This window comes from Megascapheus bottae, chromosome 5 (assembly GCF_031878675.1).
Source record: "Megascapheus bottae isolate mThoBot1 chromosome 5, mThoBot2.hap1, whole genome shotgun sequence".
NCBI lineage: Eukaryota > Metazoa > Chordata > Mammalia > Rodentia > Geomyidae > Megascapheus > Megascapheus bottae.
Window position 1 is genome coordinate 48988766 of NC_143513.1, and position 14208 is coordinate 49002973.

The 14208-nt window shown below is 34.4% G+C and overlaps 1 protein-coding gene across 1 annotated transcript in view; it reads left to right on the plus strand.

The window, feature by feature from the left end:
* Akap9 (A-kinase anchoring protein 9) overlaps window positions 1-14208 on the plus strand; it is a 145051-nt gene that overhangs the window by 69807 nt on the left and 61036 nt on the right. The window contains exons 22-23 of the mRNA XM_090333087.1: window positions 666-871; window positions 5069-5298. Of these exons, the coding sequence (XP_090189213.1) occupies window positions 666-871; window positions 5069-5298 (436 nt within the window). The remainder of the gene's footprint in view (window positions 1-665; window positions 872-5068; window positions 5299-14208) is intronic.

Genomic DNA, 14208 nt, shown 5'->3' on the forward strand with positions numbered 1-14208 from the left:
CGGGAGCATGGCCTAGTGATAGAGTGCTTGCCTCACATGCAAGAACCCTGGGTTTGATTCATTGATAGCACATACACAGAAAAAGCCAGAAGTGATGCTGTGGCTGAAGTGGTAGAGTGCTAGCCTTCAGAAAGCCCAAGGACAGTGCCCAGACCCTGAGTTCAAGCCCCAGGACAGGCAAAACAAACATTAACAACAACAAAAATATACAAAAAGACAGATGATAAATATTTATTTGTATGTGTGTGTGTGTGTGTGCCTGTGTATATACACACATAAATCCATGAGCAATATTAGGAATTAATAATCTATGTATGCTTGGGTATTGCCACACATTTCCTAACTTAAATTACATGTATTCTTAATTTTTTTTCTAATTTAATTACTAACCAAAAGTTATTTGATTTATTTGGAGTCAATAAGATGTAGATTTGACAAAAATGTTTGTAGTTAAATTGCTCAGATTTTTTAAAAAGAAAATAAATCTTCTGTAATAGTCTTACCATAAATCAGAATAAGGAGCGCTTTATTATAGGTGTTGTTATACATTATTTAATAGGGTCATACAATATTTTTGATTCACATTTTGTAGTGTATTTTTGTTTAATAGTAGCAACATAATCCTTTAAAAAGATCAACATTTTAATAAGTGATTCTTTGTACAGATATGCACTCCAGAAAGCTAATAACAGACTTCTGAAGATCCTCTTAGAAGTTGTAAAGACTACAGCAGCTGTTGAGGAAACAATTGGCCGCCATGTCCTAGGAATTCTAGATAGATCTAATAAAGGTCAATCATCTACTAATCTTATCTGGAGATCAGAAGCTGAGGCATCTGTAAAACCTTGTGTCCAAGAGGAACATCCAAGAGGTACTAGTGTTATAAGCTTTTGAAATTACCATACTCAGAAAATCTTCTGAGTTTTTAGTTTGTTTTTATTAACGTACATTAATTATATAAGTGGAATGTATTGTGATTTTACATACACGTATATAACGTACCTTGTTTACCTCTCTGTTCTTTCTTCTCCTTTTACCCTCTTTTTTATTTGTGCCAGTCCTGGGACATGAATTCAAAGTCTAGGTGCTGTCACTGAGCCCTTTTTGCTCAAGGCTAAAGGCTATGGTTCTGCCACTTCAGCTGTAGTTCCACTTTGGCCTTTTTTTTTCTTAGTGGTTAATTGGAGATATGAGTCTCATGGATTTTCCTCCTCAGGTCCCAGTCTCCAGAGCAGGGTAGCCAGGATTATCAATATATCAATATGAGCCATCATGCCCAGTCCTCTGCCTTTGTATCTTTGTGTGTGTGTGTGTGTGTGTGTGTGTGTGTGTGTGTGTGTGTGTGTGTGTGTGTGTGTGTGTGTGTGTGACATTGTGGTAAACTCAGGACCTCATGCCTTCTAGGCAGATGTTCTACTACTTGATCCATACCCTCAAACAATATTTATTGAACTTATAGAAACATTTGTTGTGCAATTTCTATATAGTTTCTGCTTTACAGCAGTTCATAGTGTAGTGAAGGAAGCACTAAGATACCCACTCAAGGCATCGTACAGTCATTCACTTGTTAATCACTTAAATATTTCTAACTGCTGCTTATTGTTAACTAATTCTGAAAGAATAATATTATGACCTAACAGAAATTAAAGCCCTAGAAAAGAAATATAGTGTGTAGGATATTATAACAGATACTTTTGCTGGAATTAGATTATTGGTTATGTACAGTTTCCATTTAACTCAATTTTTATGTCTTTTATGTTAGAATACCTTCCTGATAAAGTTAGTATGATCACCAGTATTATTGGTGGACATTTATCTGATCCATTTTACATCTTGAAAAATATTTTGAAGTAGAAGAATTTATTATTTAAAACATTCCATTTTTCTGGAACTCTCATGAAATTACTAGACTTGAAATAACAATACTAATAGTATTTACTGATATTACTTTATATTTTAATAGAAACAAATTGTAAACCCACCTTGGATATATTTATTTTGTGTTTCTATAACATAACAGAAAAGTGCTGAATTTTAATCTGATGAATATCTCACTTTCTTTTCAGCTTTTACATGACTTTGTTCTAAGCAAAACCTGTGATCTGTTTTCTGCCTTCAGGTTTAGATTTTAAACATGTATGGACTTCACTTGAAAAAAATAATTGGTTAATGTTTGCTTCTGCAGAAGAACAAATGAAATCATGAAATTGAAAGGAAACTTTAAGCCACTATGAAATCACCTCAACTTGAGTGAATAATAGACCAGTTCATAAAAATTAAGTTCCCAGTTGTATTGAAAGTAAATTACCTACAACGTAATATAGTTCAGGGATAGAATGTTCTCCTCTATCATAGGAGGGTAGGGACTAAAGTTTGTTTGCTTCACCTTCCTTTTGGAACAGTGTGATATTGTGAAAAAATGCCAACTTAACAATAAGAAGGCCTTGGTTCTTTTTTGGCTCACTGTGACCTTGCACAAAATTCTTCCATTTCCCACATCTTCAGTACAGTTTTCCCATCTGTCATTTTTATCTGCCAGACTTCATGTTAATGATTTCCAGTTAGTGCCATAGAGATCTTTATAGAGCCATTGAGGCAGGAAATGATTTTACATTACCCACTCTACTTTAATCTAAAGAGCTTATTGCTGTTTTTTTAGAGAATGACTTGTACAATACAAAAAATATGTGATTAAAAGACTCCAACTGGGGGGCCAGGAGTTTGTCCTAGTGGTAGAGTGCTTGCCTAGCATGCACGAAGACCCAGGATTCAATTCTTCAGTACCACATATACATAGAAAAAGCCAGAAATGGTGCTGTGGCTCAAGTGATAGAGCTCTAGCCTTGAGAAAGCCCAAGGACAGCGCTCAGGCCCTGAGATCAAGGCCCAGGACTGGCAAAAAAAAAAAGACTCCAACTGCCAGGCACAGTGGCTCATGCCTCTAACCCTAGCTACTGAGAGGCTAAGATCTGAGGCTCAAGGTTCAAAGCCAGCCCAGGCACAGCATTGAAGATCTTGAAACTCTTATCTCCAAATAACTACTAAAAAACTGGAAGTAGAGCTGTGGCCCAAGAAGTAGGATGGTTGCTTTGAACTGAAGAGCTCAGGGACAATGCCCAGGCCCAGGGGTAGGGTGGTAGCCTTGAGCTGAAGAGCTCAGGGACAGCACCCGGGCTCAGAGTTCGTGCCCCATGATCAAAAAAAAAAAAAAAACTCCAACTGCTGTTAAATGCTTTGTTATCAATATAAATCTGAATGATTCACTGATAGGAAAAGATTCTGCTCACTGAACTGGGAGTTCAAGATATTTCTATTGATATGTTGTGATGCTATTCTGCTTTTTTATATTTCTTACTTATATTTATATTTCTGCTTATTTATATTGCTTTTATATTATATATATTCTGCTAAGGTATATTTCTTGAATTTTTCTTATCAGGACTATATAAACTTGAATTCTTTCAGAATATTTGCAAGAGATTATATATATTCCAAATGTTTCTTGTTTTGATTTTTAATCTTGGTAGTTGTACTTAGAGTCTTGTACATGCTAGGTATTGAACTGTTTAAGCTAGTTGGCATTTTTATCCTTTCCAAGTACTTTAGTGTCCATTATTTCTTACTGTTCAAAAAAAAAAACCCAACATTTAATGGCCTTTGTTATCTGCCTTGCTTTATTATTCTCTTCATTTTTTGCTTAGGGTTTGCTCTCAGGATAACATAATATTTGTCTTTTCCTTATCATTGATTGCTGCTCTGTACCACAAAAAAAGGCTGCAATATTTGTACTATTAAAAAAAATGTTGGTAGTTCTCAACTATACCCTCCTCCAAGATAAAAATGTAATACATTTAATGACACAGTACACTAACTCTTGCTTACATTTGCCAACTTATAGTACCAACACTGTTCTCTCAGAGGATAATACTGACTTCTCAGTTATTGAATCTATAACATCTTTTCAGTCCTTGCCTTAATGTCATTGAAGTATTCTTATTGTTTCCTTTCTATTTCTGGTATTATTTATACAGATTCTTTTGTTGTCTGGTGGTATTTACAAGTTCCAACTTTGTTTTCTTTTTTCTTCTAAATATTACTTCTAAAGAAATGTCATTTCTAGGCTTTCCAATCTTACCTTTGTACAGATAACTTCTAAGCATTCAGGCCCAAATTTACATGTCCTATAAACACTAATAATAATAATTTTTCATGCTTACTGTAAATATTTTTTCCTGATATTTTAAGCATTTCTTTTAATGACTACTGTAAGAATCATGTAAAAATCATGTAAAGCTGGAAACCTAGTCTCATCTTTTACTTTTCTCCCTCGCTTGCCCAATCAATTGTCTTTTCCAACTTGCATCTTTTCCCAGTTATCATCAATCCCACCATCTTATTCCACATTCTCTTCACTTCTCATCTGGGTAATTGAAGTAATCCTTTAACAAGTCCTCTCTTGTTCTCCCTATGTTCTTACAGTTTTGCTTTGTGGCCAGAGTAAGTCATGCAGGCCAGTGTTTTTTTTCACACAATTGTGTGTTCATTTCTTGTGAAAAGAAATTAAGTGTACTGTCATTAAGGATAAGAGCCAGATCTTGTTAACTACATATTCTCATTACTTACCAAACTCTACACCTTGACTTTTGGTAAATATCTACTAAAACTTACCATGAAAGTTTTTATCAGGCTGAGAGAATAACTCAATAATTTTTTTTTTTTAGCTCAATGATTAGAGTGCATACTTAGGGAACTCAAGACCTCAGGTTTGATCCAGCACCAAAAAAAAAAAAAAAGAAAAGGAAAGGAAAAAGAAATTTTAACAAAGAAAAATATAATGCAATGTAATACAAATATTAGTTTCTTCGAAGACTTATTGCATATCTTGTGCTAATAATCTTATCTTTCTCTTATATGCTTGAGAATTTAATAATATTACATTATGCATTTGCATGTTATTTGTTTCATTGCAATGCTATTATTAAAAGGCCTTGTAATTTCAGGCTTCTGACTTATAATTAATGACATAACATAAAACACCTAACATAATGACTTTAACATACTATTCTAGTTACAGATGAATCCATGTCTTCCTATTCTGAAAATGACATGCCAAGAAATGACAGCATGTGGTCAAAAGTAACTGAGGAAGGAACTGAGTTGTCACAACCACTTGTGAGGAGTAGTTTTACTGGAACTGAAATAGACCCTGAAAATGAAGAACTTATGCTGAATATTAGCTCTCGTTTGCAAGCAGCTGTTGAAAAACTCCTAGAAGCAATAAGTGAAACCAGCAGTCAGGTAACCTCTTACTCTTCCTAATGTCTACTGAGTTTGAACCAGATTTTCTTTCAAGTTGGGAAATAACCAAATGTTTCTGCTGTCCCACAGAAATTTAGTCAGGCTTTCCTTTAGTAATTGGTTTTATTTGTGACAACTAAATCTGGTGTCAGAAATCTTAGTTTCAGTTCATAAGGGATGATCTAGGAGCAAATTTTGTTTGTTTTGGTATTCGTATTGCTATACATTACTTTGTATCAAAAGATTTTCGAAGCTGAGTACTGGTGGCTCATGCCCATAATCCTAGATACTTAAGAGACTGAGATCTGAACATCTCACCTGGAAGCCAGCCTGAGCAGAGCGAGAATCCTCTCTGCAATTGACTAACAAAAGGCCAGAAGTGGAGGTGTGGCTCAAGGGATAGGGCTCCAAGCCTTGAGACCATAAATCCCCAGTACAAGCAAAGAGAAAAAAAATTCAATTCACCATCATATGAGGCATTCTGTTTATTTATTTATTTAAGAGAATATGAGAAATCTCTAAAACCTATGTTCAAACTATTATAATATACTACTATTATGGTCAACTCATACTTTAAATTTCTTCATGTGATTTTTACATTTATTTTACAAATAAGAATAGGTTCACCTTATATTCTCTCTTTTGGTAAGAAATAAGTTTAGAATAGTTTTTACACTAAACTCTTCTTTTATACAAATTTTAAAAAGATATAACCATGGTGCTTGCAAATTGTAGCTTTCTGTTAAGGAAAAGTTTTCTGCTTTGTGTGATTAGTGTGCTGTGGCGCAAGTGGTAGAGTGCTAACCTTGAGCTGAAGAGCTCAGGGACAGTATCCAGGCCCAGAGTCCAAGTCCCACAAACAACCAGAAATAAAAAAAGGAAGAAAAGCAAAAGTATCATGAATTATCGCATATTGCAATAAGAACGTATTACTTGGCCAGAGATATACATCATAATACAAACTTTCCTATATTTCAAGATTACACACTGGTTGACTAGCCACACTAAGTTTTATGTTTTTATGTTTATGCATTAATACCCAGCTTATCTAAAATTGTACTTATTAGGTGTCAAAAATGAAAGGAATCTGTTATAGGTTTCCTGGTTTGGGAGCATATGCAAAATGGCCTTTCTGTTTGGTTTGGGTTTTGTTCGTTGGTTAGAGTTTTGGACATTGTAGAATGCTGTTTGAAAGACAATTTTAAAAGTTAGATAAGTCTACAAAAGAAATTGAGAATCAGAGTTAAGAGAAAGTTAAAAGAAAATTTCATAAAAGCCAAAGTGAAGTTTCTAAAGTGTTAGGTATCAGTGAGAAGTTACAGCTGGTGAGGAATCAGCTTGATTAGCAATGGAGACATAGGAGATGCAGGAAAAAGAGAATTAAAGTAACAGTGAGCCAGCACGGTAGCTCATGCCTCTAATCCTTGCTACTCAGAAGGCTGAGATCTGAGAATCAAGGTTCAAAAGCAGTCCAAGCACAAATGGACCTGAGACTCTTATCTCCAATTAACCACTAGAAAATGGGAAGTGGGGCTTAGCTCAAGGGTAGGGTGGTAGTCTTAAGGTGAAGAGCTCAGGGACAACCAGGAGTAGCATAGTAGCCTTGAGCTGAAGTGCTCAGGGACTGCACCTAGGCCAGAGTTCAAGCCTCATGACCCACATAAAAAAAAAAAATGAAAAAAAAAGTTTATTAAAGAATTTATTAACATTGATTTTTACATCATATTTCAAATGACGCATTTAACAAGTATTCAAGAAGGGAATCTCTATATACTATCACTGGCACTTAGATTTTAGAATATAATTAAAATTAGGCTGAGGGTTTGTATGTCATAGATACATATTAATCTATGTAATAAAACATTATGTCTATAGAGTCATAGATTTTTATGTCTATGTAGTTGTGTGTATATATTTCCAATACCATGTCCATAGCATTGGGTACACAAATATTGAGTCCTCGCTCTTGTACTGTTTGGATCTAATAGCCACATATTAAGAATACCATGCGCCTTTTGTTCCTTTAGTCTTGACTTGTCTCACTCAACATGATTCACTCTAGATTCATCCACTTCCCTGCAAATGCCATTATTTTATCTTGTCTGTTGGCTATGTAGAATTCCATTGTGTATATATACCACATTTTCTGTATCCATTCATCTGCAGTAGGGCATCTGGATTGTTTCCATTGCCTGGCTATTGTCAATAGTGCAGAGATGAACATAGCTGAGCAGGTATCCTTATCATATCCTGGGTTATGATGTTCTGGATAGATGCCCAGGAGTGGTATTGTGGGATTGTAGGGAAGGTCAATTTTCAGTTCTTTAAGAAACCTCCACACTGCTTTCCAGAGTGGCTGAACTAGTTTACATTCCCACCAGCAGTGCAGTAGGGTTCCTTTTTCTCCACAATCTCACCAGCATCTGCCGTTGTCTGAGTTCAAAATCTTGGCCATTCTTGTTGGGGTAAGGTTGTATCTTAGGGTTGTTTTTATTTGCATTTTCTTTATCACCATGGATGATGAGCATTTTCTCATATGCTTTTCTACCATTTTAACCTCTTCTTTTGCTAAGTCTCTCTTTAGTTCCATTGCCCGTTTAGTGATTGGTTTGTTGGGCTTTGAGGGGATTAGTTTCTTGAGTTCCCTGTAGATACTGGATATTAAGCATTTGTCAGATGTATTGTTGGTAAATATCTTTTCCCAGGTGGTTGGCTGTCTCTCTATTTTAGTAGCTATGCTTTTATCTGTGCAGAAACTTTTTATTTTTAGGTAGTCCCATTTATCGAGTAACAGTGACATCTAGAACACAGGTGGACAGTATAGCCCTTGTATCATAGAGATCTTGCCTCTGTAAGTTTGAGAAAGAGACTATTGTAGAAGATTATAACAGGTAAATTTTATTGAAAAGGTCCAAATAAACTTTGGTTATTCAAGGTTCTTTATTATTTTCTTTTTTAATGGTTTTATATGTTGTGAATTTTTTTAGAAGATAAAGGATTAAACTTCATACTTACTTTTAAGATCTTGTGTAGCCTTAGGCCCCATAGTCACATTCCATTTTAATTAAAAACTAATAAACATTGACTAAATATCATGGAATTGGACAGCCTTGAATGCTGATTCTGTAAGTTACCTGATGCTCACCGGTATGTCCATGCACATATAATAATACTTTTGTTGTTTTAATAGTATTATTGTTATAGATTGCCATAAAGTCAGATTATATTCCATATATTTGTAATTTCCTACTGGTTGGGATAGTTTTCATTATAGTATGATGAAAAGTGTTTGTAGAGACTATTGAAACTATCAGGAAAGTAATTATTCAGCAATCTGTGTTTCTTCAGAGAAACAATCTTTGAGAATTTGATTTTATAGATTCTCAGTTTTAGAGCAGGTAGAAATATAAATATCTATTCTATGGGAATAGGCTCACAACTAAGGGTTAATATAATCCAGGGTTATCATTTAGAACCATAAGTAATTATTTACCAAGAAGAAATAAATGGATGAGTAATTTGTTCCCACACAATGGTTTTCATTGTATGACACTTTCCTGAGTATTTTAATAATACTTATTTTGAGAATAGTAGAATCAAACATATATGCTTCTATATTTTCCCAAAGCAAAATCTGAAGATGAAACGGTCATGTAAGATTTTATTTATCTGGAGGTTGAGGCTTAGTGGTAACATGCTTGCCTAGCACAAATAAAGCCCTGGATTTGATCCTCAGTACCACATAAACAGAAAAGGCCAGAAGTATACTCAAATAGTAGAATGTTAGCCTTGAGCAAAAGAAGCAGAGGGACATTGCCAGGCCCTGAGTTCAAGCCCCAAGACTGGCAAAAAAAAAAAAAAGAAAAAAAGAAGAAGAAAAAAGAAAAAAAGGGAAGTAAGGAAGGGGGGGGGAAGATTTTGTTTTTCATTGTCTTAAGCATAACTGTAATCTAAAGTGTGACACACATTTTACCATCAAATGTTATCCCAACGCTGTTAAGCATTGCTGGGATTCTCTGTCAGGTAATTATGCAGTATTTGGTCTTCTGTTAAGTTTAAAAGAAAACAGCAAAAGTGTTTTACAAATTTGAAGGAAACTATACATGGGGAGAAAAATATTAAATGACTCAGTGTTATGTAATATAAAGCCGATTTATTGGAAGAACAACTATATATAAACTAAAATCTTGCAAACATAAAAATCTTGATAATCTAAAACCAGGGAATATTGAGCTAGTCTAGATAGCTTGGTTTTTACTTCAAGCGAGAAAAACTAGACATCTGATTATCAAAACTGTGATTTGCTTAGTACTTTAATAGATACTTTACATCTGCTGAAGCCTTGTTAAAAGTCACAGTTAGTGGGGCAGTTCGGCCTAGTGGTATAGTGCTTGCCTAGCATGCATGCAAGACCCAGGTTCAGTTCCTCAATAGTAGAAAAAGCTGAAGTGGTACTGTGTCTCAAGTGGTAGAGCTCTAACCTTGAGAAAGCCCAAGGAGCATATACAGGCCCTGAATTCAATCCTCAGGACTAGCAACAACAGCAACAAAAAATATGACAGCTGTAGCAATGATAAGGTTAGATTTATCTTCACAGATTAGTAGGTATATAGGAAACTACAAGAGCGTTTTTCTGAATTTTAAGAGGAAGCTCCCCTCTCCAGCCACAGGCTAACTCCCTGAATACTGGGCCTTTGGTCAAAAAAAAAAAATCTCACATTGTTTTTTGTTCTTTATGTGTGTGTGTGTGTGTGTGTGTGTGTGTGTGTGTGTGTGTGTGTGTGTTTTCCTGCCAGTATTAGGGCTTGAACTCAGGGGCTGGGTGCTTCCTATAGTTTATTTGCATAAGCTGGTGCTCTGCCACTTGAACCATACTTCCAATTCCAGCTTTTTGCTGGTTAATTGGAGATACAAGTCTCACAGACTTTCTGCCAGAGCTGGCTTCAAACTACAGTCCTTGGATCTCAGTCTCTTGAATGGCTGGGTCACAGGCCTGGGTCACCATCACCTGATAAAAGACTCACTTTGTTTCTGCCTAATTATTATTGTCTCACAAAGAGATTGAGTGCTAGCTGGAATACTCCATCCAGGAAAAAAGAACAACTTTTTAAGAGTGACTACTGAAGAGATTTTTTATTACACATCTACATGCTTTTTAGTATGGGTTTTTCCATTTAAAGGCTTTGTAGTTTGAGATATTTAATTACTAGACAGAAAAACATGTGCCATAGTAAAAGCCATTTTATTTAAAGCAACTCTCATTATTGAGAATCTTTTAGTATTAAAAGCTATCTTTAAAAATCATATCTGATTCATTCTCTTATTGTACAAGTTTTTGGTTCTATCAGTAGCTAGCCATTGTATAGAGCTTGAACTTTTATATTTCATCTGGGATTCACAAGCTACCTTTAAATGTAATTACCAACTGTTGTATACAGAGCAGCATTCAAAAGGATTATTTTTCCTTAGCACACATTCTATAAATAAGTCTGAAAATAGGTGACAACTGGACTATCTATATTTAGTCTCAGTAGCTGCTCAAATGTATTGTTTCTCAGTTGTCAAAAACGGTTCTAATTCAGTTTTCTATAATTCATTATGATTATTTGGTATACTTCAGAAGCTGATTAGTAATGTATACTCCAATAATTAATATTTTTTAAAATTTCCAGTGAGATGGAAAAACACTAGCTTATCTTAGAAACATCATAAACTTGTCTAAATAACCCTTTTCAAAGCTCTTACGTGGAACTTGGATCCTGTTAGGCAGGCTTTTTGTGTGTGTGTGGGCGTTTTAATTCACATTCCATCTGTCATTGTACCTATATAGGTAAAGATATTAAACCACACCCTCTGTTCTGACCTTTCCGTCCTGGGACACTGAGTAGAATCTTTTAGCTCTGGGAAGAAACTGTTTGAATAGCTCTGGTAGGAAAAGCTTTTGAAGGAAAGTTGGAACTACATTTTTCAAGACTGCTGCTATGGAGATTTAAAACCTGACCTGCCCTGCCAGGAAACTTGCAAGGCTTACTTATTTCCAGACATATTGGATACTACTAGCAGTTTTATTGCCCAGCTCATTAGATATTTATATTTTCATTTGTCAAGGCTTTCGTTATTCTAGTTAGTTTTGTTTTAATTGTTTTCTTGCTTTTATTTTTTTTTATTGTTTTAGCTTGGGGTTTTGCGGGGTGAGGTTGACTGACTTTTTTTGGTTTGTACATTTTTATCTGGACTTTTCACTCATTTATTGTATGTTTATTTGATAATGCTAAAATGAAATTTTTACAATAGTATGGAATGTCTTGATAAACTAAAAACAACTTAACGTGGTAGAAAATTTAAAAAGTAAATGGAAGATCGTGGCAGCTTCATCTTCTAGAATGGATTCTTACAGGACCTATTTAGCAACTATTAATCTCAGTGGCTCTTGGTTGGATGAACAAGATGAAGACATTTATGAGGTTGAGTCTCGAGTACCTTTACCATATCCTTTTCCTCTGGGTGAACATTTGGATGAAAATAATTCAGTAATTATTAATACTTCCATTTTTCATTTTATTCACAAAAGAAATGGGCACATATTAAAGCTTATTTCTAAAATTTCATTGCCTACCCCTCCTTATTCAGTAAGTATTTTTAATATCCTTATTAAGTACAATCAAATCTTGTTTGTTATTATTTGGTGTAGTACTGCTCATTTTCTAGATTCATTGAAGGACTAACTTTGGTCTTACAGCCCCCATTTGGCTGTTTTTAATTCCAGAAAGCAGAATGAGATATTATATTTCTTCAATGCTAGGAAGGCTATTTTAAAAGATCTTGCTTGTCCTTGAGATTCTTGCTTTTGTATGTGTATAATGCTGATCCTAAGTAAAAAATAGAATGAATATATTTGATAGGATAGGCATTGTAATTCATAAGCAGCAAACTGAATTGTCTGCCATTTGGGAAATAGTTATATTAGCTGTAGTTCTAGACACTGAAAGCTCAGATTTTTCAATTTCTTAGAACACTTAGGATCTTAACTTTTCTGTTTCTAATATGCCTACTCATCCTGTAGAGAAATACATTTTTCTGTTTTTAATGGGAAATGTATTTTATAAGCATTGCTAAGCATGTGTGTTTAGCATAATGATCTCTACGTATTCAGTATTCCAGGTTCATTTGATACTTAAATCTGCTGTAAATGATTCACTACAAGCTGCACAGCACTTTTTATTACTTTCATGACTTTATACGTTCTAGTTAATATTTAGCAAGTCAGATGGATTTTTAGAATAGTTATGATAACTCTGGAATACCTCCTAATGCTTTCTTTACCCATGCTTTAAATTTATAATAAAGTTGTCTTAAAACTTATCAATAGCTGTATTTGAAACTAAAAACTTCCAGCTATTTCAGATACTAGGGCTAAATTGTACACCAACTGGCTGGGAGAGATTTTTAAGTATGAAGTATTGAGCTTAAGACTTAGAAGGGAGTATCTCAAAGAACTTTAGGTCCTATCTGTCATCAAAAAGTTTATTTGCTGGATTTACTGTATTTGATTGATGCAATATTTTTGGTTTCCTTTGTGAAACCAATGTTATTACTTGTGTTTTTATGCTATCTAATTGAATGAGAAGCCAGTTGAGATCTTGTAAACAGAATGTAGAAGCCAAAATTTACTTTACTTTTTTTAAAGCAAGTATTTATTTTGTTACAAAAATTTATAGTAAATTATGAAAGGAAAATTTACCTATTTTAGTTATAGCTTTGAACTCTTAGAGATTTTGTGTTAATAAGTAACTATTATATAATATAATATAATAAAGGAAAAGTGCATATCAGTATTTTAAATAATTGATATGTTTTTAAAATATTGGTTGTGACTAAACTCAGATTTTTAAGTTACATGTAAATTAGTTCATGCTTTCTGGTCATGTTCATTTCATTTATAAGTTCGTGTATATTGATAACCTGTAACTTAAAGAAAAAGGACAATTTGTCAATGAACACGAAAAAAATATTTAAGCCCCAGCTTGGTGATTCAAGACTGTAATCCTGGCTACTGAAACTTAGTTTCAACTGTTTGATATGGTGGTGTGCTCCTACATCCTAAGCTACTAGGGAAACACAATGGCTATAAAGTGCAGTGATGATGTGCATCTGTCCTCTCACCTACTTAGGGAAACACATGGAAGGATCTTAGGAGGATTAAAGTCCAGACGGCCTATAAATCAAGACCTTATCTCTGAAATAACCAACTCACAAAGGGTATGACAGAGTGGCTCACATGATTGAGTGTCTGCCTACTAAGTGTGAGGCCTAAATTCAGAGTCCAACACTACATAAAGGAGGGAGGAGGGAAAGAAAGAAGGAGGGAGGGAGTAAAAATATTTTTATAAAATGTTTTATCTTTTTGTGATAGCAGTATATATTCACATATACTATAGGAAATGATTTGCAATTTAAACTTTTTTAATTTTTTATTGTAATTAATAGAAGGGTTTCATTATATTCACCAGATAAAATGTGCATTACTTCACATACATTGATACTCCTCATGTTTTTGTCCCTATTTCTTTCCCCCCACCCTCTCCCCTCATCTTATTTTCCCCCTTCCCTATCCTATTTCAAATAAACAAATAAAAATATATACAATATACCAGATAACAAGGTAAGATACTGTAACAATATGAGAATAACCAAGGGACAGCAAAAGAAATGAGAAATAACATAGTATGTTAAGAACAACAATCACACATTATATGGATCTTGTTTCTATATATCCTGGAGATTCTTTCATTTAGCCACATCCCATACGGCCTTATTTATCTAGGTTTTACCCTATTGTAAACCTCTGCTAGGAGAGTCCAATGAGGGAAACCATTGATCCCATGTTTCTTTGGGTCTGGCTTACTTCAC